This window comes from Podospora anserina, chromosome 6 (assembly GCF_000226545.1).
Source record: "Podospora anserina S mat+ genomic DNA chromosome 6, supercontig 4".
Lineage (NCBI taxonomy): Eukaryota > Fungi > Ascomycota > Sordariomycetes > Sordariales > Podosporaceae > Podospora > Podospora anserina.
Genome location: NW_003613579.1, coordinates 530,608 through 552,134, shown reverse-complemented (window position 1 = coordinate 552,134; position 21,527 = coordinate 530,608). Strand labels below are relative to the sequence as shown.

Below are 21,527 nucleotides of genomic sequence, written 5' to 3'. Positions count from 1 at the left end.
ATCGCAGAGACAGAGGGAGCCTTTTCTTTTGTATGTGCTACTGTTCAGAGTTGAGTTGTGGTCAGAAAGCAACTCCGGGGAGCCCAATCCGGACCCAGGTCCATGTCCTGGATATGATCATGTTGATCGCTTCCACCTCGACCGCCCCACGGCCCATCGTTCCTTGTTCCGGGGGCCTGCCACCTACACAGGTGTACATTTTTGTATTTCTTTTTTTTCCGGACAGATTCGCTTTTCATTTCCTTGGGGCTGTTTTTTGATACCCATCTTGTTTGTGATGCCACATGCCCGTGTCCCTTGAGAGAGGTTCCAAGTTCCGAAGGTCTCTGGTCTTTTGCCAAGCTGTGTGCTGCGTAGGCGAGTCAACAACAAACATTCCACCGCTCGCGGCTGCCGTCAACTATCTCCTGGCCAATTCCTTTTCTTTCTTTGAAAACAGCTTTTTTACCGGCCCTGTGTTGGTCCACTTTGCCTCCCCAGGCACTTCATACCTCGTACCTTATATCCTCGGTAGTTGGAAGCCACACCTCTGCTCACTCTTCCCTTTTCTACTCTTTTACGACACCCGCAGTTCTGGCTGCATTTCGGCATTACCTCTTTCTATCTTGGTTCCATGGACCCTCGACTCTAGGGAACCTGCTCGGCGACGTTTGCTGACCACTACCACCGCCGACGCCGACGAACCAAACCCAACCAAATATGTGCCGCCGCCTTCATGGACATCATATTCAACGGTAGCTGGACCTCTCGTCTAGCCAGTGGGTGGAAGGATGGTTTTTTTCTCTGCCATGATGGAGCTTCTCCACCGCTCGTCTCCAGCGAGCGTACGGAGCTCCGTGCCGGTCGAGCTGATGTCACCGATCACGAGCCGATACGTCGCCGATGACCAACACACAGAACACACAGTCTACATCCTGACAATATTATCTCTCACCTTTGCTTCGGTCAGCGTCGTCTCGACATTATCCACCCTCTACTGGTTTGTCAAGATGAGGCGAAGTTTCCGGCACGAGCAAGTGCCCATCCACGTTTGGTTCAGTTATTGGAACATGGACTAACAGAGAATGCAGGTTGATCTTGTTGCTGGTCCAAAGTGACTTTGTCAAGTCCGCCGCCTTCGTTGTCTTTCCGCTTGTCAGCTTATATCAAGGGACCATCGAGTCGGATTCAGCTTTCTGCCAGTTCAGCGGCTTTGCCCTCGCTATCGGCATCGAATCCTCAGATGTCGCCATTCTACTCATTGCGTTGCATTCCGTCATGTATATATTCCGACCGAAATCCGGCCTCTACCCTTACCGACACTTGGCATACTCGGTCTTTTACCTGTTTCCAGTTTCCACCGCTTGTTTGGCTTTTATCAATGGCAACGGGTTTGAGAATGTGGGACACTACTGCTACCTCCGGACCGACAATGGTTGGTCCAGGCTGGCACTGAGCTGGATACCACGGTATCTGATATGTGCCAGCATCATTGGTATATACGCTTTTATTTATATCTACATCAGGAAGCGGATGGACGACTATGGGAGAAGGAGTTCCACTAGTCTGCCGCCTCCACGGCGAATGAGCGGTGCGGATCAAACATATCAGCAACCAGACGGACACCAGCGACAGCTCAGCTCCCCCGCATTAACGCTACCGCGAATCTCTTATCACGGACTTATTCCATCGACACCCAGTTCGAAACGAACCTCTACTACTGACACGATCAACCTCGTGAAGACGCGGCAAATGTCCGCATCCTCCGTCGGCACGTTGCGGGTGGAGGACACAGGAAACACCGAGTCCTCTTTTGCGGGTGGTTCCCCGTCTAGAACACCGGTTTCTCAGCCCAGGCGGTCGATCCAATGGAACTGGGGCGGCTTCAACCAGGCAACCACATCACCAGACGTGTCAATCGACGGCATGCATGACCCTCTGTCGGCGGTGGATCCAGGCTTACCCTCACCGCCACCGGCGGCTCACGCGGCCTCTCCTGTCTCCGCCGTCCCAATAGCAGGGCAACAGTCTCTCCGGCGCGCCACGGTGCTCGGCGATCCATACCCAGCATCCTCACCGAGTGACACTTTCTTCGACCGACCCCTATACGCGACCGCCCCCGGCAGTCTCGACCCTGCCGGAGGGCATTCTCGTTATAGCACCAGCACCTCGAGAGCGACCAACAACAGCAAACGGGTCCTCTCCCTCCCTAACATCTTTACTATGCTCCGCCGCGGACCCTCCAACCGTTCCTCCGCCGCGGGCACACCTTTGTCGGGTGGAACTCGCACAACAACACAGACCAACACGGCGGGAAACTATCCCGTGGGGGCGACCTACCTTAACGCCTCCACTCTAGCGTTTGAGCCCGCCGGCGGCAGCGACGTGAGCAAGAACCGGGAGAAAATCCGCCGCCAATTACGGTCACTTTTCGTATATCCTCTCGTGTACATGATCATCTGGACCTTTCCCTTTGTGAGCCACGTCATGGGGTATGATGACTCGGTCAAGAAGAACGACCCGCAGTGGTTGCTGATTCTGGGGATTCTGAGCCTGAGCGTGCAAGGAATGGTGGACTGCATGCTTTTTGCGGTGAGGGAGCAGCCGTGGAGGCATGCGAGTGGACGAAAGGTGGGGGAGGTGGTGAGGAAGCGGTTGGGGTATTATTTTGGGTGGGCGGGGAGTAGCACGAAGGCCGGGGGGGGGACCACGGCGGGCAGAACGAGGGAAGAAATGCTGGTGGATGGGAGGTTGGCGAGGGAAAGGAGGGAAGGGGAGATTTTGAGTGAGAGGCGGGCTATAAATAGGGGGGTTAGGGCGGTTCATGCACGGGAGAGGGAGTGGTGGGATGTGGATTTGGAGAGGATAGGGATAGATAGTGATGAGGAGGAAGACGAGCCAGAGGGGGAAGAGATGACGGCGAAGTCAACGCCGATGAGGGTTCATTCTGGAAGGAGAAGGGAAAGAGGGGAGAGGAGTCACAGTGCGGCGGTTTGAGGGTTACAGGGTGCATTATTCATTTTTACCAAGGTATAATGGGAGTTTTTTTAGGGGTGGTTCATGCATTCAGCTTTTTTTCTTTGTCTTTTTTTTTTTTTTTTTTTTTTTTTGGTTTGTTGTGTTTGCATGGGTCAAATGGCGTTATAAGGGCAAAAAGATGGATCTATACCGGTATACCCCCATTGTTCTTTCATGGCGTTTTTCCTTTTCTTCTCTAGGTGGGATGAGAGCATTTGCATAGGTTGAGGTGGGAAACGGTGGATGGGACAAGCTGGGCCGCGGTAGACATTGTTAGCAGTCAGTCAGATAGGAATTACATTGGCTTTGAAGCCAGGCATTTACGATGATCGTTTGGGGTTTGTGCTGTGATCATGGGTAGTTGTGGATGGAGCAGGTGGGCAGGCTTGGGTTGAGGAATACCGTCAGTCATGGTCATTCTTACTTTGAATATACCATGCACACGGCAGAAACATCACATCAACATCAACGCTTCACGAGGTATCTACCCATTCAAAGTCAGCTAGGCACCACGTCGGTGATTTGTCCTCTAGTGCGTGAGGTCTTGCTTCGGTGTATCTTACATTCAGCAACGCATCGACAGCCGAGCAACCTATTCGCAAGTTATCAGTCCGGAGCAAAAGCGGATGGTGTGATCATCAAAGTCCACCAAGACATATTCTGCTCAACGACATACATTGCGGAGGGGAAAGTTGGGTCTAGACTTTGAAAAGAGTGAGACATTTGTGCTCTTTGACCGAGACATGCTGCTGTTGCTGCCTAAATAGAGTCAGGGGACAAAGAGATAAAAATGGAAGGTGGGAGGTGTGATGATCGCGATCTATCTTGCGGCGCGGAGATGGTGTGGGCGGGTGATCGGCGGAGGGAGATCTGGGGGTGTCAGGGGGGGTTGTTTAGTGTGGACAGGGGGTGAGACTTGAGCTTAGATACGGCACCTCTCCATCAATCTGACCACCTGAAGAGAGGTCAATGGTAAAAGGACTGTGAGGTGATGGAGTTATTGTGGCAACATGATATCGGTGTGAAGTGCTCTGGACTGAATACGTAACCCAAAAGCGTTTCTTTTTCACTCGCACTACCAAGTACACGGTAAACAGGGAAGATACGTGTTATTCGGCACATTCGGCATGCATTTCGAATCTATCGCTAGGTAAATGTGGAGCTTTCTATTTTTGCGCTGGATCTTCCTCTTCATCGAACTCGCCGTGAAGAAATTGGATAAACACTTTGGTGACATCCACCCCGTCGTGGTGATCGCCATTGCGCTGCACGCCAGACTGGTACACTTCGTCAGTAAACAAGCCGGTGCCGTGCCGCAAGACGAGGATTTCGTTCATGATTTCAGAGGTGAATTCCGGGTGGCCTTGGATAGTGATGACACGGTTGGGAACGAGGAAGCCGTGGTTGGGGCACTTTTCGGTGGAGGCGAGGAGTTGGGCGCCAGCGGGGATGCCGTAGACTTGGTCGCGGTGCATTTGTTGGATTTTCTGGTGGATTGTTATTAGAATAGGTGAAAAGGATAGGGGAGAGGGGCAACGTACAAGACTTTGGTGGTTTCCAAATATTTGCTTTCCCTTGTCTGTGAGAGTCGTTTCCGTCACTGAGACCTCCCACCCCTTGTCACTTCGTTGAACGAGACATCCCATTGCCCTGGCCACGATCTGATGCCCGAAGCAGACGCCTATTACTTTTACGCGGGGATGGATGAGAGCTTTGCGGGTGAATTCCACCAGGGACAGTATCCAGTCGTCATTATCAAACGAGTTGTACTTTGAGCCGGTGATAAGGACTGCGTCTATCGAGTCGAGGTCGGGGTAGGCGGTGGAGGGAAAGGCGACAATGTCATGGCCCGTGATGGTCAAAATTGATTCGAGAGGTTCAGGGTCCGCAGCACGTCTGAAGAGGTGAGTAAAAATGCCGAGGTAGCCCTTGTACTTTTCGTTGGCTTGGGGAACCGGAGTGTCGGCTTCGAGGATGGCGAGGCGGATGGGTGCCATGCTGCTGGTGTGGTGTTGACAGTAGGTATGAGCTGAGGTATGTCCAAAAACAAAACACAGCTGGGTACTGAATGACTATCATGAAGCGCTATCACGACAAAACAAATGGTGTTTGGGTGAGATGAGATGGCAGCTCAACGGCGGGGCTTATCAATGACACGGATGAGATGATAAGGCGCGAGTGGACCTTCCCGTATTCAAGCTCGGCCGTTGTCGGAGAAGCGGCCCCCACCTGCCACGGCGTTCCAGGGTTCTGTCGGGCCGTGACAGCGCCAAGAGCCGTTGCTTGCCGGGTCCTGGGCCCCTGGGTTCCTCATGGGGACTTCCCTGTTTGACATCTAAATTTACACTGACAAGGCAAGCAAGGCTGTTGTGCTCGTGTGATACCCGACGGCTACTCTTGACGGGAACCTTTAACACGAGAAGGGCAATTTTCTCCGCACCTGCCGTTGTGCTACGTACGTATCTTTATTCGAAGTTGTAGGAGCCTCTGAAGGGGCCAGAGGTTGACATATAGGTCAGACGAGCTGCAAGTTCATTCATCTCAAGTCGGAGAATCTTCACAGAATCCTCACCAAAAGTGCAATTCACCATGGCACAGAGGGTGTCCCTCAAGTCATTTTTGGCTACAGCCCGCAAGGCACTCACGGCACCTCCATCTCAAAGACCGAATCCTCTCACTTTTGTGGTAGGAAATGAGTCTGCTGGTATGCCCCCATCATACACACACATTTATACCCATCTTATCTCATCTCACTGACATTCTTTGTCAGACCTGGATTCAATCTGCTCAGCCGTCCTCTATGCCTACTTCCGCACCCATGCCCCTTCATCCCAGTCAGCTCTCCACATCCCGCTCTCCAACCTCCCCCTTGCCGACCTTGCCCTCCGTGCTGAGCTCAACGCAATCTTCGCCCCCTCCTCCAACTCAGTCACCCCAGACGACCTGATCACCCTCTCCGACCTCCCTTCACCTTCTGATCTGCCACCATCAGCAACAAAATGGTACCTAGTCGACCACAACGTCCTCACCGGCGACCTCACTAAGCGCGGTTACGACAAATCCGTCATAGGCTGCGTCGACCACCACGATGACGAGGGCATCATCCCCTCCGACGCCCAACCAAGAGTATTCGCCAAATGCGGCAGCTGCATGAGTCTCGTTCTCTCACAGTGCCAGCCAATCTGGGATCAGCTCCAAAGCCACCAAGAAATCGACGAGGAACTGGCCAGGGTGGCCATGGCTCCCATCTTGATCGACACTGTCAAACTCACTTCAAAAGACAAGACCACAGACTGGGATGTCAATGCCGCAGCGTATGCGGAGGAGAAGCTTGTTGCCACTCTCAGTGTTGCCAGGTCAAACAGGCAAAGATACGACAGAGAGAAGTATTTTGATCATCTTTCGGAGCTGAAGGATAGTATCCTTCACCTGTCCTACCGCGACATTCTCAGAAAGGATTACAAAAAGTGGACCGATGGGTCGTTGAACTTGGGGATATCAACCGTTGTTCAGGGCTTTGAGACTTGCTTGGCTGAGGTGGGGGATAAGCAGACGTTCTTGGCTGCTCTTAAGGACTGGGCCAAGGAGCAGCAGCTGGATATTGCGGCGGTTATGACAGTCTCCAAACCGGGCGGTGTCTTTACGAGGGAGCTGCTTGTTTGGGGGTTGGGTGGTCAGGACGCTGTGAAGGTCGCGAGAAGATTTGCCGAGAAGAATGGGGGGTCGCTGGGGCTGGAGAAGTGGAACAATGGAGAACTGGATGGGGAGGAGGGTGGTGAGTGGAGGGCATGTTGGAGGCAGATGGATGTTGGGAGTAGCAGAAAGCAGGTGGCTCCCATGTTGAGAGAGGTCATGAAGGAGTCTGCGAGGTTGTAAAAGAAACAGAAAATTGAGTGTGACACAAAGCCTTCATACCCAGACACTTTTTCACCCTGATTTGCCAAGGACATGCCATTGTTGTGTAACAAAAGGTTGCATGCAGATACAGTACAGTGTTGTACACTAATCATTACAGCTCACATCATACCTGGTAGTTGCCTCGATGGGTCCTCAACCACGCCCATTCCTGAACGCCTTCACCGCAAGAGCCCCTATTGTCCCTTGAGGTACCGCCGCGGTAGAGAATTCGCGAATGCGTCGAGGACGATATCCCTCTGACCTGGTGCGACGACCGGCATACGCCTTGTATCCACTGAAGTCCCGTCGGAGGGGCGGTGGGCGTTCGTAGGTCTCAACAGCCTCCCTACCCATCTCTTCCCAAAGATTTTCCAAATCCAACTCTTGGCGCCTGCTCTCAGTCAACATCTGAACAATAACCGAGGCCCCTGTCCGGGGCACGCCAAAACCCATGGACCTCCCCTCCTCGTCTATCATCTGAACCTCCCTTCTCGACCCACCAACGTTTCCCAGGTTGACGCAGATCCAACCGGTGGTGATTCCATCATCACCGGCACGAGCACTCCTCGCGGTCCCCAGCATCTTGGCCTTGCGCGCGATACGGCGCAACTTGATCTTGAGCTCATTCCTGCCCAAGAGACCATCCGCGTCGGCACCAATTCCACGACCTCTCAGCCATCGCACCAACCGATCAGCAGAGACGTGAAGATGGCGCTCACTGCGGGCTGTGCCGACAATCATGATGACGTCTTGGCCTATCGCCGCTGGAGGGTCCCTATCACGCAGGTCGACCAGGGACAAATCATCCATACCCAATTCCTCTGAGATGTACTTGAGGAGAGGTTCCATCACTTTGGGCGAGTCCTCGGGGATGTCTGGCAATGGTGGCGGCTCGTGCATCAGCGTTGGATGTCTTGGCGGCTCAACCTGGAGGTACCAAGGGACATCGGATGGCTCGCTGCTGGTAGTAGTGGTGGTCGTGGTTGTGGTTGCATTGTTGCTGTCGAGTTTCGATGAAGAGATGGATCCGTCGAGTTCTTTTCTTTGAAGGGTTTCTTCCAAGGCGGGTCCTCCCCTCAGTGGCGGGGATGCTCGAAAAGATGAATGATATCTTGAGCCAACAGCCGGGGTTACCAAACGTTGGGAACGAAGTGCTGCTTGAGGTGTCCGGGATTCCGCGATGCTTCCTATTAAGCTTCGAAAGACAGACCGAGTGCAAGATGAGCAGCGGATGGCTCCGGTGACAGAGGGTCCGGCCATGATTGTTTTGTTTTGCAATTGAATGAGCCGTGATGTTGATGTTGATATCGTGGGTGATCTTTTCAGGAGGAGTCCGTGCCCGTTGAAGACCAGCTCCGTTTCGCCTTCTGGAAAATCTTGTCTCACATCTGATTGGTCACGGCAGAGCTCATCCCCACTGACTGCACCAGCGTTGGGACTGGTGGGCAAAATTTTGGCTGTGGACGTTATCAGTTTGAGGCGATCATCACGTATCGCTGCACTCGATTTTTCTCTTTTTCTGTTGACCATTTCGACGCCGGCAGCCCTCTTTTGACCGGCCTATTGCATCAAAACACCCCTCGTTTTGCATCTCGCCATATATAAACACCTGTTTCATGTATCATTGACCCACCCGCCCGCCATTCTCGCGGACCGCGCACTCTTCGCCCCCGACTGCCGCCTCGCCCACCACCTCCCTCGCCTACTTTCCGAGGCTCCCCAGCTCGCACACATAACAATGCTCGTTCGGTCGCGAGTAGCCACCCGGCATACACTCCCAGTCCGGACCCTGCTGACGTCCAGCTCGTCACGACACCCCTCGAGATGCCTACTCCCCTCCAGCTCAAGCCGTGTCCCCGCCGAGACGCAACGCTTCCTTAATACAGGCCCCGTGTTAAGACCGTCAACCAAGAAAACATACCGTGCTCTTGTTGGCTTCGAAAGAAAGCTCGCCACAACAGTCACCGAACAACATATCGAAAATGCCCCCCTCGACGCAATCCCGCTCTATCAGCTGCGGCCCATTGATGTCACCAACACAGTCCAAGTACCCGGACGATTTGCCGCGCCCCCCCCGAGGTCGAATGAACCAGTCCGGCATTCCTGGTGATCATGCCGAGCTCCTGTCCATGTTTGATGCCTGCATCAAGGTCGGGAGACTGGAGCGGGCCGCCATGGTCGCCAGACGTCTCGAGGAACTGGGCGGTCTCTCGGTGCTCGAAATGCTTCAGATCCACCACGCCTATCTGAGGGCCCGAATTGCGAGGATAGAGATGGGCGGGGAAGATGTGGAAACGTCTGGCAAGTCGGCAGGCGAAGACGTTTTCTCTCTCTACGAAACCCGGATTCATGGAGTGCTGCCGGCCAGGAGCGAGACCATCGGGTACATGCTGAAGCTGTCACTGCTTTGCTGTACCGGCTCCAAATTGCGGACCCGGGTGAATAGGTTTATGAGCCTGCTACCCGAGAACACCACGATGGATCTAGGCGACATCTTGTCCTCTGAGGACCTGGCCAGGATAGCAAAAATCAGTCCTTCCCTCACCTACACTGTGGCCGAGCCTTCCCCCATCGAACCCGAGCCGGCACCCAAGATCAACGATGAAACAGCCCAATTCTTCAACCAGACCAAGTCTTCCATCGACTCCAAGTCGACCGTTCCTCCCGAGGTCCTTGCCACAACACAAAAAGGTCTTGGCCTCACATCACTAAAGAAGACCATTTCACTCTTCACTGAGGTCCCAGATGGCCGAGACATCAGCTCTCTTTCTCCAGCGGAGCGGAGGGAGATCCAGTCTCGCTTGGAGAAGGATACAATCGATGCCGCCGTCGACCGTTGGCGCAAGGAAAGTCAGGCAATGTCCGAGATGGGACTTGGCTTGTCGAGTCCTGGTCTTAACGCCAGGCTTTTCGAGTGGCATACCGACCTGCAGCGTAGGATTTCCCAAGAGATAAAACTGGCGGTCGAGTCCGAAAAGAGACAGAAAAAGACGAGTGATGACCTTGTTCGGAGCCAATTGACGCCGTACCTCCTCCAATCAACTCCTGATCGTCTTGCGGCCGTAGTCATCCTCTCCTTGCTCAGTCTGGTTTCCACATATGGTGTCGATAAGGGCGTTCCTCTCACCAGGGTCGTGCATCACCTCGCGAGCAGCGTCGAAGAAGACATTCGAGTCTACAAGGCAACGCAGAGCATCCCAAAAGAGATGGCCAGGACGCAAAAGGCTCGTGAGCAAAAGGCGAAGACGCTCTTGAAGGTGGCCAAGGCGCGCGACTACTATGCGGCCAAGAGAGGAGGCCAGGAAGAGCCAGCGCAAGCGGCCAATGATGGCAAGGTCTTTTCCTCTGACTTGCCATTGCCGATTTTGGAGCCAAGGTGGCCTGCGACCACCAAAACCAAATTCGGCGCTCTGCTGCTGGGCGCTTTTCTGGACACGGCAAAGGTGACCGTCGTCAGGGAGCACCCGGAGACCAAGGAGCTCGTCTCGCAGATGCAGCCCGCCTTCTCCCATTCAACCCAGCTGAGGAGGGGAAAGAAGGTTGGCGTCATTGTGCCCAATCGCGCCCTGGTCGATATCCTGAAGACGGAACCTCGAGTTGAGGTGCTTGCCCGGCATCTGCCCATGGTGGTCGAGCCAGAGCCATGGACCAAGTGGGAGAAGGGCGGGTTCATCGAATATCCGACATCCGTGGTTCGAGCCAAGGCACAGGAGAAGGATCAGCAGATCTACACCGAGGCCGCCATCGAGAGAGGCGACATGGAGCAGATGATGAAGGGGCTCGATGTGTTGGGGCAAACAGCTTGGAGAATCAACCGCAAGGTGTTCGATGTCATGCTTGAAGCCTGGAACAACGGAGCAGAAGTCGCCAACATTCCAGCCGTGAACCCCAACCTGCCGATGCCGCCCGAGCCTGAAAACCTGGACGACCCCTTGGCCCGACGTGTTTGGCTCAAGGCTGTCAAGGCCGTCGAGAACGAAAAGGGCGGTCTGCACTCGCAGCGATGCTTTATGAATTTCCAGTTGGAGATCGCACGAGCCTTCCGTGACCAGACTTTCTTCTTCCCTCACAATCTGGATTTCCGTGGGCGAGCGTACCCGGTTCCGACCTACCTTAACCATATGGGTGCTGACCACATGCGCGGCCTGCTCAAGTTTGCCAAGGGAAAGCCGCTGGGCACCAACGGGCTGCGGTGGCTCAAGATCCATCTCGCCAACGTCTACGGTTTCGACAAGGCGAGTTTGGCCGAGCGTGAGGAGTTTGCCAATGAAAACCTTCAGAACGCGCTCGACTCGGTTCGGAACCCGCTGAATGGCAACGGCTGGTGGCTCAAGGCCGAGGACCCATGGCAATGCCTTGCGACCTGCTTTGAGCTGACAGACGCCCTGGAGCACCCGGACCCTACTAAGTTCGTGTCCCACCTCCCAATTCACCAAGACGGCACCTGCAATGGTCTTCAGCATTATGCCGCTCTCGGTGGTGACGCGTGGGGTGCCGAGCAAGTCAATCTCATTCCCGGCGAGCGGCCGGCCGATGTCTACTCGGCCGTCGCTGATATCGTGGCAAAACGCATAGACCATGACGCCGACGAGCTCAAGCTTGACCTCGCGGTAGCCCTCAAAGGCAAGATCGTCAGAAAGGTGGTTAAGCAGACCGTCATGACGAACGTCTACGGCGTCACTCGAACAGGTGCCAGAAAGCAGATCCTGAAACAGCTGGATGCCCTCTATCCCACCATTGAGGCTGACACCGGTATCAATCCCAACGTGCTCGCCTCCTACTGCACTAGCAAGGTGTTTGACGCACTGTCTAGCATGTTCAAGGGCGCCCACGACATCCAGAAGTGGCTAGGTGAAATAGGCGGCCGTGTATGCCAGTCACTGAACGCCGAGCAGCTGAGAAGGATTGCCATGGAGGAGCAGGATGAGGTCGAGCACCAGCAGGCCCAGCAGGCCTTGTATGAAGCCGATTCGCACAGACCGCGGCCCAAAAAAGCAGCATCTGACGAGGTTGCTATCATGGCACCCAAGCGGAAGTCGAAGTCGCTCAGAGCGGTCAAGAACGAATCCACGCTTGAAGCTCTCAAGGAAAAGTTTCTCTCCACCATCGTATGGACAACGCCCCTGCGGATGCCTGTGGTGCAGCCATACCGTAACACGGCCAATCGTGTGATCGCGACCTGTCTTCAAAATCTCAGCCTCATGGACACGAATCGATCCGACCCTGTGAACCGACGTAAGCAGCTGCAGGCTTTCCCGCCCAACTTCATTCACTCTCTCGACGCCAGCCACATGATGCTGTCGGCGTTGGAGTCTGATGAGCGTGGCCTGACGTTTGCGGCCGTCCACGATTCGTTTTGGACACACGCGTCTGATGTAGACATCATGAGTGACATCATCAGGGACTCGTTCATTAGAATCCACGAAGAGGATGTCATTGGCCGCCTGAAGCGCGAGTTTGAAGCCCGCTTTGGTGATTCCGTATACCTCGCCACCGTCGTCAAGAACACACCGGCCGGGAAAGCGATCGAAGATTGGCGGAAGGTCTTTCGCATGACAGCCCGTCAAGAGTTGTTGCTCGAAGTGAAGCGGCTCAAGCTTCTCAAGTCGGAGGTTCCCTCGGAGAGACTCGAAGGCGAGGAAATGGTTACGCCTGCTAGCATCCTTGAGAAGTTGGGTTCACCTGACTCGATGGTCGGCGCCGCCGAGGCGGTGGAAGCGGAGGCGGACACAACGGCGACACCGGAGGATGGCATGGAGGACGGCATGGAGCACGGCATGGAGGGCGAGGCTGACGCAACAGAGCTCTTGGGAGAGGGAGAACAAGCCGACGAGTCCGCCCAAGTGTCTGGGAAGAAGTGGGAGAAGAACCTTTTCTCGGCAAGAAAGGACAAAAGTTTTCCTAATAATACAACACAGCAACAAAAAGTCACTGTCTGGCTTCCACTGACCTTCCCCGACATCCCGGCCAAGGGCGACTTTGACATTCAAATGCTGAGGCAGAGCAAGTACTTTTTCTCATGATGTTCTACACAAGTATTTACAACACTGGGGTCATGCGCATCGGGCGGCGTTTTTTTTTTTTTTTTTTTTTTTTGGCAAGGATCATTCTTTTTTTGTTGTTTTTGGATTCATGAATACTGCGTGGCGTTGTAGATGAACTGGGTTTTGGGAGAATGCGGATAAAAAAACTTTGGCGAGAGGAGGCGTGATGGTTTGAGAAAATGTAAAGTAGAGTACAGATATGGTTGGGTAGCATGTTTGTGTGATATGAAAAGTATAAGAGGTGAGGTGCATCACTTGCTCAAATCTGATGTTTTGTCGTGGTATCAACGTGCGAGAAAGGCCTTGAAAGATGTAATTGATACACCCTCAACTCTCATAAGACACCTGTCTACTGAAACTCGTATGGCTGGGCATCAAGAGATGGGCGGGAAAACAGCAAAGTAAGAATGAGATGATGGATGGGCCGGTTCCATTGCCTTCGACTCCGAACCGGCGATTCAGCACCCACGGGAGCGTGTTTGTCGGTGTGATAGGACGTCCTGCTTGCAGAAGAGAGATAAAGTCAACAACAGAAACCCCAGTTTTGAGAGACGGAGGGATCACAATTAGTAACTGGAATGCTTCCGTTGCGGAGGAGGTTGAAGGGCCAAGGCCAGACGCTGTCACCATGCCGTTCCTGACTCTCAATGCCGAGACCAATTGATCGGCTCTTTCCCCAGCTTTCCCAAAAGCAACGTCGAGTTTTGCCTTGCCCCCTGGATACCTTATAACAGTACCACGGTTGTGATTCTGTGTTTTAGTTTTCTGGTCTGGCTCAAATCCACAATTCCAGGAACCCAAGGAAACATAAATAGAAACTTTCTCCCACTTCCCGGGATGGTATCTACCAGAAAGCAGAGTTGTTTGTTTCCGGTTCGTATCCGTTCTGTTATCCCCCATGTTTTTATGGACAAACCTCGGTGGTTTCTAAAAGACCTCGGGAATCTTACGAAACCCTCGGAAAGTTGACAGATATTGAGAGGTTGGACGCCAGAGGCTTCCAAGAAAATAACGGCTTTATATCTGCCGCGTCTACCTGAACGGGCATCGTGGTCTTGGCTTTGGGACCTGAACCTGGAAACAACATCCGCGAGTTATGTACACCCCCGGTTTATGGGTTTTGCTCGCTCGCCTAATGTTTGTTACGGTAGCAATCAGTTAATATAGGTGTAAATTAACGCAGCCGGAACGAGAGAGAAAGTCGCAGCTGGGTATGGTTGAGTGCAGGGAGGGTTTTGGACCGTGATATGATTTTATGCTGGAGCTTCAATTATGCCTATGAGAAGGACAGCATAAAATGTCATCGGGTCAAGACGACACACACAGTAGGTTGGGTTGTGTATGAGCACAGGCAGAGCATATGTCCGGCTCGGAAAGCAGAGACCCGTCGGGTATCTTCAACACATCTGCCACTCATCGAAGCACATGCATCCCATCGGAGGCAGCCACAACCACCTCAAAGTGTAGACCCCTTTCTGCGTTGTATCCATGCCCATCTCTGCATCTCTACCCCCGATCTCTCTGCAGAAATCACCAGATTGAACGTGATGCCAAGTCAGGTCTAACCCCATCAACTTGTCGCTGCCGTAGCATTGTGCGCTGTTACCGTTTCGTTGTTTCTACCTCTCTGGGAGTGACACCGTCGATCGCACATGTCAACTGAGGGTCTGATTCAGGAACAGAAAACGACAGGAGAAACCAAAGTATGGCCGGCGTGAGAGTATAAAGCTCCCAGACTCTGACCTTGCCCCTCGTCCTTTCTCATCCTCTTCACCACCAGCACCCACCAGCTCATCAAGCAAAGGTATTATTAGCCTTCTACCCACACACACCTCTCCAACCAAAATGCAACTCCCACCCCTCCTCCTCCTCCTCGCCGGAGCAGTGTACGTCCCCCTTCCCCCCTTCCCTCCACCCATCCCCACTGACTAACTTCCCCCCCCCTTTCCCCGTTCAGCTCCGCCATCCCAGCCGGCACCTCCCTCCCAGTCCTCACCGTCCCCGGCGGCGGCCCAGCCATCACAGCCTCCCTCCCCGTAATCACCCCCCCCAGCAAAACCAACCGCCTGCTCCGCAAAGCCCTCCTGCTACACCCACACAACCACCACCACCCCAAAGGCCTGCGCCACCGCCTGCCCCGAGCCCAAAGACCCCATCATGTGCCCGGCCTACATCAAGATCGAGCAAAAGGAGGTCCCCTGCCACGACGACTGCTGCCCCAAGACGTCCACCCAAACCGTCACCGCCCGCTGCCCCAAGTGCGTAACCGGATGCGTGATCCCCACCATCACCGAGTACATCACTACCGGCTGCGCGCCGACTCACACCGGAGCGTTCCCCACGGCGATTTTGACCAAGCCAAACTAAGTTGATCATTTTTTTTATAAAAAAAAAAGGGGGGGTGGGGGGGGGGAGGAGACGGAGGGACGGAGGAAAAGAAGAAGGGGAGGTTTCATGACATTTTTAGTTGCTTTTATTTTCTCTCTTTCTTTCTTTCTTTCTTTCCTTCTTCCATAGGCAAATTACAGGGAAACAGCCTTTTTATTCTATTTTCCTCCATCGTTCCTGCACACAGTGAAACAACCAAACACTCAAAAGAAGAAATTACCTAACCTGCGCACCCGTCAAGCTCTTCACCTTGCAAACCCCTCCGCTCTCCGTCACCAACTTGCCCAACCCCGTCTTCCCCTCCAGCGCCTCCACAACCCCCGCATCAAACGCAACCTCCAAGTCGTCCGTAGTCGTAAACCCAGGCTGGAACGTCTCCCAAATCTTCTTCTTTGGGTTCAGCACCTTCTCCGGCTCGCCGGCCCACCCCTCAAAGTAGACCCTCTCGCCAGCCTTGGCATCGGCAGGTGGGTTGACCAGCTCGACGGGGCCCTTGTGATCGTCCACCTCTCCCTCCTTGATCTTGGGCGAGGCAGCCAGCACCATGGCGCTGCTCTTGATGCCCCTCATCTTGACCGGCTTAAGGTTGCACACCACCACCACCTTGCGGCCTTGCATCTCCTCAAGAGGAACCAACCCGTTCAAACCCGAGCAGACAGTGCGGCAGATTTGACCGTCGACTTCGGTGGTGTCGTCGGTACCGGGCTTGTCGCCCATGGCGATGGTGGAGACATAAAGGGAGTCAGCTTCGGGGTGCTTGATCGCCTTGAGGATGTGGCCAACACGGAGGTCGATCAGGCACGGCGAGAGGACCTGGGGAGGTGGGGGAGGGGCGGGCTCGCGGCCCTTCTTCTCCTTCTTTTCCTTCTTTTGCTTTTGGGGCTTGGCACCAGCGGCGGCGGCAGCGTCGCCAGTGACAGCCTCGACAACGGTGTTCTTGGCTTCGACGGCCTTTTCAACGACTGTTTGGGCAGCCTCCTTTGTGCGGTCGACGAGGGTCTTTTGCTCAGCGTTACCACCAGCGGCGGCGGCAGCAGCAGCAGCAGCAGCCTTCTCCTTCTTCAACCTCTCCTTCTCGGCCTTGGCGTCAACGACGGGCTTGACATAGCGAATATCCTCAACATCGACCTCGACCTTGTGCTTGACGTCGAGCCCGAAAAAGGGTGAGTTTTGCACAAAGTCGACGAGGCGAACAATGTTGGGGTGGCCGTGCTCGCCGGTGCGCTGCTCGGGGCCCCAGGACTTGACGAGGGGCGCGAGGGACTCATACAGAGCAATATCGGCTTTGGAGGGCTTGGTGCCGAGGGCGGTGGTGCGGGTGGCGAGGGTATTGTTAATCTCGTCGAGGAGGGAGGAGTTATCGGGAGACACGGAGGAGGCCTTGGAAAGCCAGGATTGGATCTCAGTTTCCTCGGCGGGGGTGTATTTCTGGGAGTCGAGGTAGGCCATGATGCGCGGGTTCGACAGGAAAAACAGGGGGGAAAGTCGTCGTGAGTGGAATGGTCGACTGGTGGAAAGAGGGTTTGCGCTTCGGAGAGCAGCAAAGGAGGGGCGGAGGAAGGACAGCGTGGTTGGTGTATCCCGTTGGTCGGGAATATGATAGACTTGATTGAAGCTGTTCAATGTTCAATGCGGGGCACTTTTTTCTGAGTCAAAAGGAGGGGCAGCTTGAGCTCTAGCATTTTCTGACCTTGGCTTTCAGGCAGGAATGCGGGGGGGCAGAACAATTGTCTTGGCACCTTCGTCGCTTTGGGAAAAGCGCGTGACTGCGCGTCGTTGCTTCTTTGACGCGTGCAGAAATCGATTAAAATCGCCATCGCCCGTCGCGTGCATCGACGCGCCTCTGTTAATTGATTTTGTCAAAACTGTTTTGCCTTCGGTGTTTTCTCACCATTTTTGGGGGAAGTGCCACTCTTGTCTCTTCTTGGAGGATCCCTTGTATTTTCTGGACGGTCAAGTCCTTTTTTACTACAGTCTACTGTCTGCTTAATATTTGGGCGACTCGATTGGCCTTCATTGTTCGACTGCTCGACGATTTCTGCGTGGTGGCGAGTTGCATTCCGCCGTGCTTTGACGACCGGGATATCCCTCCCACCTCTCGCTCCCAATTGCGACTTGCGACCGCACTCTTTCATCCGGACGTGCGATAGCAGCGTTTTTCATCCGATCAGGACTTCCCTAGTAGCTCTCCATTGCGACACCATATCAGCCCTTGCGCACCATCGCTCGCTTCCGCCCCGATGGCGTCCGCCGATACGATGGAAGCCGAGAAGCCCAAAATGAGCTACACCAAGCTGAGAGAGGAGCAAATACTCGCCGCCGAGGAGGAAAAGGCCCACCTCGCGAATCTCAAGGCTGAGGAGAAGCGTAAGAAGAAATGGAAGCGAAGACCCTTGACAAAGGAGGAGCGTGAGGCTAAGGGAAAGGACCTGGATGCTCTTCTCGCCCAGAGTGCAGCGTTTAGCAGCATTCTGACAGACAAGACCAAAGTCCTCGGCCGAGTTGGAACAGGCTTGGATGGCAAGACACTGGGAGAACATGACTTGACCATGGCCAAGCAGCCCAAGTGCTTGGTTGGCGGCACCATGCGAGACTACCAGTTGGAGGGTCTTACTTGGATGTACGAGATTTGCGTACAGGGAATGAGTGGCATTTTGGCTGACGAGATGGGTCTCGGTATGCAAGCACTTACACGGCTTCGTTAACACTGACATGCTAATAACCTCCAGGCAAAACCATTCAAACCATCTCTCTGATAGCTCTCCTCCGCGAGCAAGAAAATTACCTCGGTCCACATCTGATTGTTGCTCCGTTGAGTACACTATCGAACTGGATGAATGAGTTTCACAAATGGGTCCCCTCAATCCCTGTTTGCATGTACCACGGCACCCCCGAGCAGCGTATCGGCATTTTCAAGAACCAGATCAACAAACATCTCGTGGGAGGCAGACCTACGAATAAGTTTCCCGTCGTCTGCACGACCTATGAGATGGTCATCCGTGACCGTGCCAACCTTTCCAAGATAAACTGGGAGTTTATCATCATCGACGAGGGTCACCGGATGAAGAACTTTGACTCCAAGCTGTTCCGGGAACTCAAGACATTCACCTCTGCCACCCGTCTCCTGATTACCGGCACCCCTCTTCAGAACAACCTCAAGGAGCTGTGGTCACTGCTGAACTTTTTGTTGCCCAAGATCTTCAGTGACTGGGAGTCCTTCGAGAGCTGGTTCGACTTTAGTGACCTCGAGGATGAAGAAGGAACCGAAGAGTTCATTGCTGATAAGGCCAAGCAAGAACTCGTCAAGAAGATGCACGTGGTGTTGCAGCCTTTGCTTCTGCGCAGAGTCAAGGCTGATGTCGCCAAGTACCTGCCCAAAAAGAGAGAGTATGTTTTGTATGCGCCGATGACCAGGGAGCAGACAGACTTGTACAACGCTATCAGCGATAAGAATATCGACACTCGGGCCTACTTGGAAAACAAGGTCGTGGAGAGGCTCACAGCTGCCAACAGCTCAGCATCATCGCCCAGTCGCAGCACACGCTCCTCTAGGTCAAGCAGCGTGAAGCCAGACACGGAGAGTGAGGTCACATCATCGACCGCAAGGACCAGCCCGATGTCAGTCAAGATGGAAGAGCCACCAGCTCTTCCAGCGAAGAAGAATGCCTTTGCCCTCATGATGGGAAAGCGACCTAGTGGGCGTCCTCCCAAAGCAGCAACCCTGGCTAAGAAACAAGGTGCTGCGGCAGAAGCTGCCCTTCCGATTCGCGAATCACCACGGAAGGGCAGCACCAAGCGCAAGGCCTCACCAGCACCGCAGTCTCCCGCCCCCAAGAGCGTCAAGTCAAGTCGTCAGTCCACCCCTAGTAGTGTCCGCGGCCGACCACGACGAGGCCGCAAATCCTACAAAGACGCCGATTCAGACGACGACATGCTCGACGACGACGCCTTTGAGGCCAAGTTGGCCAAACAACTCGAGGAGGAAACCGAACTGCAGGCACAAAATGGCCTCGACGAAAACACCGATGAATTCGAACGAGCCAGAACCCTCGAGCTTGCCAAACGCGAGATCTCCCTCAAGAAACTCGGCAACCCCGTCATGCAGCTCCGTCTGGTGTGCAACTCCCCCCATCACTTTTACGACTGCGAAGCGGACGAGTCCATCGTCACTGCTTCAGGGAAGATGCTGCTTCTTGACAGGTTACTCCCCGCCTTGTTTGAACGCGGCCACAAGGTGCTCATCTTCAGCCAGTTCAACAAGCAGCTTGATCTGCTCGAGTCGTACTGCGCCGACCTGCGCGGGTGGCCGGTATGTCGCATCGATGGGTCAGTAGCGCAGGAGGACCGCCAGGCGCAGATTGAGGATTTCAACAAGGACCCTGAGCTCAAGATCTTCTTGTTGACCACGAGGGCAGGGGGGCAGGGTATCAACCTTGCTTCGGCTGACACCGTCATCTTGTTTGATAGTGACTGGAACCCGCAGCAGGATTTACAAGCGCAAGATCGCGCTCACAGGATTGGTCAGACAAGACCGGTGGTTGTGTACCGGTTGGCTACCAAGGACACGGTAGAGGACGAGCTATTGGGGAGTGCAGACGCAAAGAGACGGTTGGAGAAGCTGGTGATCAAAAAGGGTGGGTTCAGGACGATGGGGCAAAAGATTGACATGAGAGAGGATTTGGACAAGGAAACACTCAAGGCGCTGCTGCTGAAGGATGGGCAGGTGTACAAGTTTAGTGGGGACAAGGAGGTGCTCAGTGATGCTGATATTGAGGTGTTGTGTGATAGGAGTGATGAGGCTTATGAGCGGGCTGCGGCGGGTGAGGGTAATGCGGGTGTGTACAAGGTTGTTGAGACAAAGGCTGATGGGATTACGGAGACGGGGAAGCAGTGATTGCGGTGGTATTTTGGTGTTGTGATATACCCTCCGCTTTTCTCTCTTTTTTGTTTCATGAAACATGGCAGGCGGGCATGGTGTTTGGGTTAAAGTATATTGGTGGTTCATTGTTGGTTTATTTGTGTGGTATACATGTCAGAGTATGGTGTAATAAGCAGTGGGCCAGGCTTCGGCCTATTTGCTGTCACAGCAAGTTGAACGGCCTCTCGGGACAATGTGTGTTCTTTGATCAAATGGTAGCTACCTTGCCCTGTCTAAAACACGTCATCCTAGTACACTATCCTCATGCCCCATCCTTTAGGTAAGCAAAGATTCGCCAAAGCTACAGTGGCGTACCTGGTGTCTTTGCCTGGTTCAACCTAGTCGTAAATGATGTCGAAACCAATAAGAGATAGCCGTTCGTCGAAGTCGGGGTTATTTGCCAACTCATCTGGTAAGTTGAAGTCCGGAACCCTGAGGGGGTGTGGTAGGCTTGGGGGTTGTAGTAGGCTCGGGGGGCGGATGAGTGTCAGGGAGCGCAGTGGGCTCTGGGGGCTTCGAGTTTTCAAGGTCGACGGGTTTCTCAAGGCGGCTGGGAATAGTAGTAGGTGTAGAGGCCTCAGGGTGCTTGGGGTTCCGGGTATCGCTCGATTTCTCGGGCAGCTCAGGGGTCTCAGGACGCTTCGGGGTCTCAGGATTGCTGAGATGTTCGGACTGCTGTGCAACACCAGTCTCGTTCGGGTCCTCGTACGAGGCGTCCGAAATGGTAACCTCGCCGTCGACCGAAAAGTCGACACTGTAATTCGTCGGGGAGACGGCAAATCGCTCATAGAAACATCAGAGTCACTGCTGTCCTTACGCCTTAGAACCCCGAATGCATCCAGCACCGGCGTTGGCTCCGGCTTATCGTCCTTGTTACCCCCTGTGCCGGTCTCTGGGCTACCGCCCTCATCCTGACTATCCTCTCCATCTGTCTCGTCACCCGTCTCGTCACCTCTCTCCCCCATCTCAACATCCTAGCTATTACTCCCCCCCCCCCCCACTCATCACTCCTGGCCAACCCAACCTTAACCCACATATACTGTCTCAACCGCACCCAACCCATCTCCCCTAAAACCTCTCAAGTTACATACCTCAAAACCGACCTCCTCCACCCTACCCTCTGCCTCTCATCCAAAACCAAGAACAGCCTCATTTTCCCCCGACTTGCCAAATCATCTCCGCTAGAACCGTTAAATAAAAAACAAACATTAGAATCCTTCCTCACTTCCATCTCAGGCACAGCCAAAATCAAGGCCCTTTTTACATGAATGATTTGAGTTTCT

General features: G+C 54.0%; 9 protein-coding genes across 9 annotated transcripts; 5 read left to right on the top strand and 4 right to left on the bottom strand.

The window, feature by feature from the left end:
- Positions 1-770: 770 nt before the first annotated feature.
- PODANS_6_9870 (uncharacterized protein) lies at positions 771-2,976 on the top strand (the record flags this gene model as incomplete). Its single annotated transcript, XM_003437357.1, has 2 exons — positions 771-1,033; positions 1,071-2,976. 2 exons carry the CDS (start codon positions 771-773, stop codon positions 2,974-2,976), a joined length of 2,169 nt encoding a protein of 722 aa, XP_003437405.1.
- Positions 2,977-4,163: 1,187 nt separating this feature from the next.
- PODANS_6_9860 (uncharacterized protein) lies at positions 4,164-4,994 on the bottom strand (the record flags this gene model as incomplete). The annotated part of the gene is made up of 2 exons (XM_003437356.1): positions 4,164-4,484; positions 4,539-4,994. 2 exons carry the CDS (start codon positions 4,992-4,994, stop codon positions 4,164-4,166), a joined length of 777 nt encoding a protein of 258 aa, XP_003437404.1.
- A 592-nt stretch (positions 4,995-5,586) lies between these two features.
- PODANS_6_9850 (uncharacterized protein) lies at positions 5,587-6,873 on the top strand (the record flags this gene model as incomplete). The annotated part of the gene is made up of 2 exons (XM_003437355.1): positions 5,587-5,701; positions 5,768-6,873. 2 exons carry the CDS (start codon positions 5,587-5,589, stop codon positions 6,871-6,873), a joined length of 1,221 nt encoding a protein of 406 aa, XP_003437403.1.
- Positions 6,874-7,047: 174 nt separating this feature from the next.
- Positions 7,048-8,424, bottom strand: PODANS_6_9840 (uncharacterized protein; the record flags this gene model as incomplete). Its single annotated transcript, XM_003437354.1, has 1 exon — positions 7,048-8,424. One exon carries the CDS (start codon positions 8,422-8,424, stop codon positions 7,048-7,050), a length of 1,377 nt encoding a protein of 458 aa, XP_003437402.1.
- Positions 8,425-8,876: 452 nt separating this feature from the next.
- Positions 8,877-12,917, top strand: PODANS_6_9830 (uncharacterized protein; the record flags this gene model as incomplete). Its single annotated transcript, XM_003437353.1, has 1 exon — positions 8,877-12,917. The coding sequence occupies one exon, from the start codon at positions 8,877-8,879 to the stop codon at positions 12,915-12,917; it is 4,041 nt and encodes a 1,346-aa protein (XP_003437401.1).
- Positions 12,918-14,783: 1,866 nt separating this feature from the next.
- On the top strand, positions 14,784-15,310 carry PODANS_6_9820 (uncharacterized protein; the record flags this gene model as incomplete). The annotated part of the gene is made up of 2 exons (XM_003437352.1): positions 14,784-14,824; positions 14,896-15,310. The coding sequence occupies 2 exons, from the start codon at positions 14,784-14,786 to the stop codon at positions 15,308-15,310; spliced, it is 456 nt and encodes a 151-aa protein (XP_003437400.1).
- A 232-nt stretch (positions 15,311-15,542) lies between these two features.
- Positions 15,543-16,775, bottom strand: PODANS_6_9810 (uncharacterized protein; the record flags this gene model as incomplete). Its single annotated transcript, XM_003437351.1, has 1 exon — positions 15,543-16,775. One exon carries the CDS (start codon positions 16,773-16,775, stop codon positions 15,543-15,545), a length of 1,233 nt encoding a protein of 410 aa, XP_003437399.1.
- Positions 16,776-17,566: 791 nt separating this feature from the next.
- PODANS_6_9800 (uncharacterized protein) lies at positions 17,567-20,220 on the top strand (the record flags this gene model as incomplete). Its single annotated transcript, XM_003437350.1, has 2 exons — positions 17,567-18,002; positions 18,056-20,220. The coding sequence occupies 2 exons, from the start codon at positions 17,567-17,569 to the stop codon at positions 20,218-20,220; spliced, it is 2,601 nt and encodes an 866-aa protein (XP_003437398.1).
- Positions 20,221-20,582: 362 nt separating this feature from the next.
- PODANS_6_9796 (uncharacterized protein) lies at positions 20,583-21,209 on the bottom strand (the record flags this gene model as incomplete). Its single annotated transcript, XM_003437349.1, has 1 exon — positions 20,583-21,209. The coding sequence occupies one exon, from the start codon at positions 21,207-21,209 to the stop codon at positions 20,583-20,585; it is 627 nt and encodes a 208-aa protein (XP_003437397.1).
- Positions 21,210-21,527: the final 318 nt, after the last annotated feature.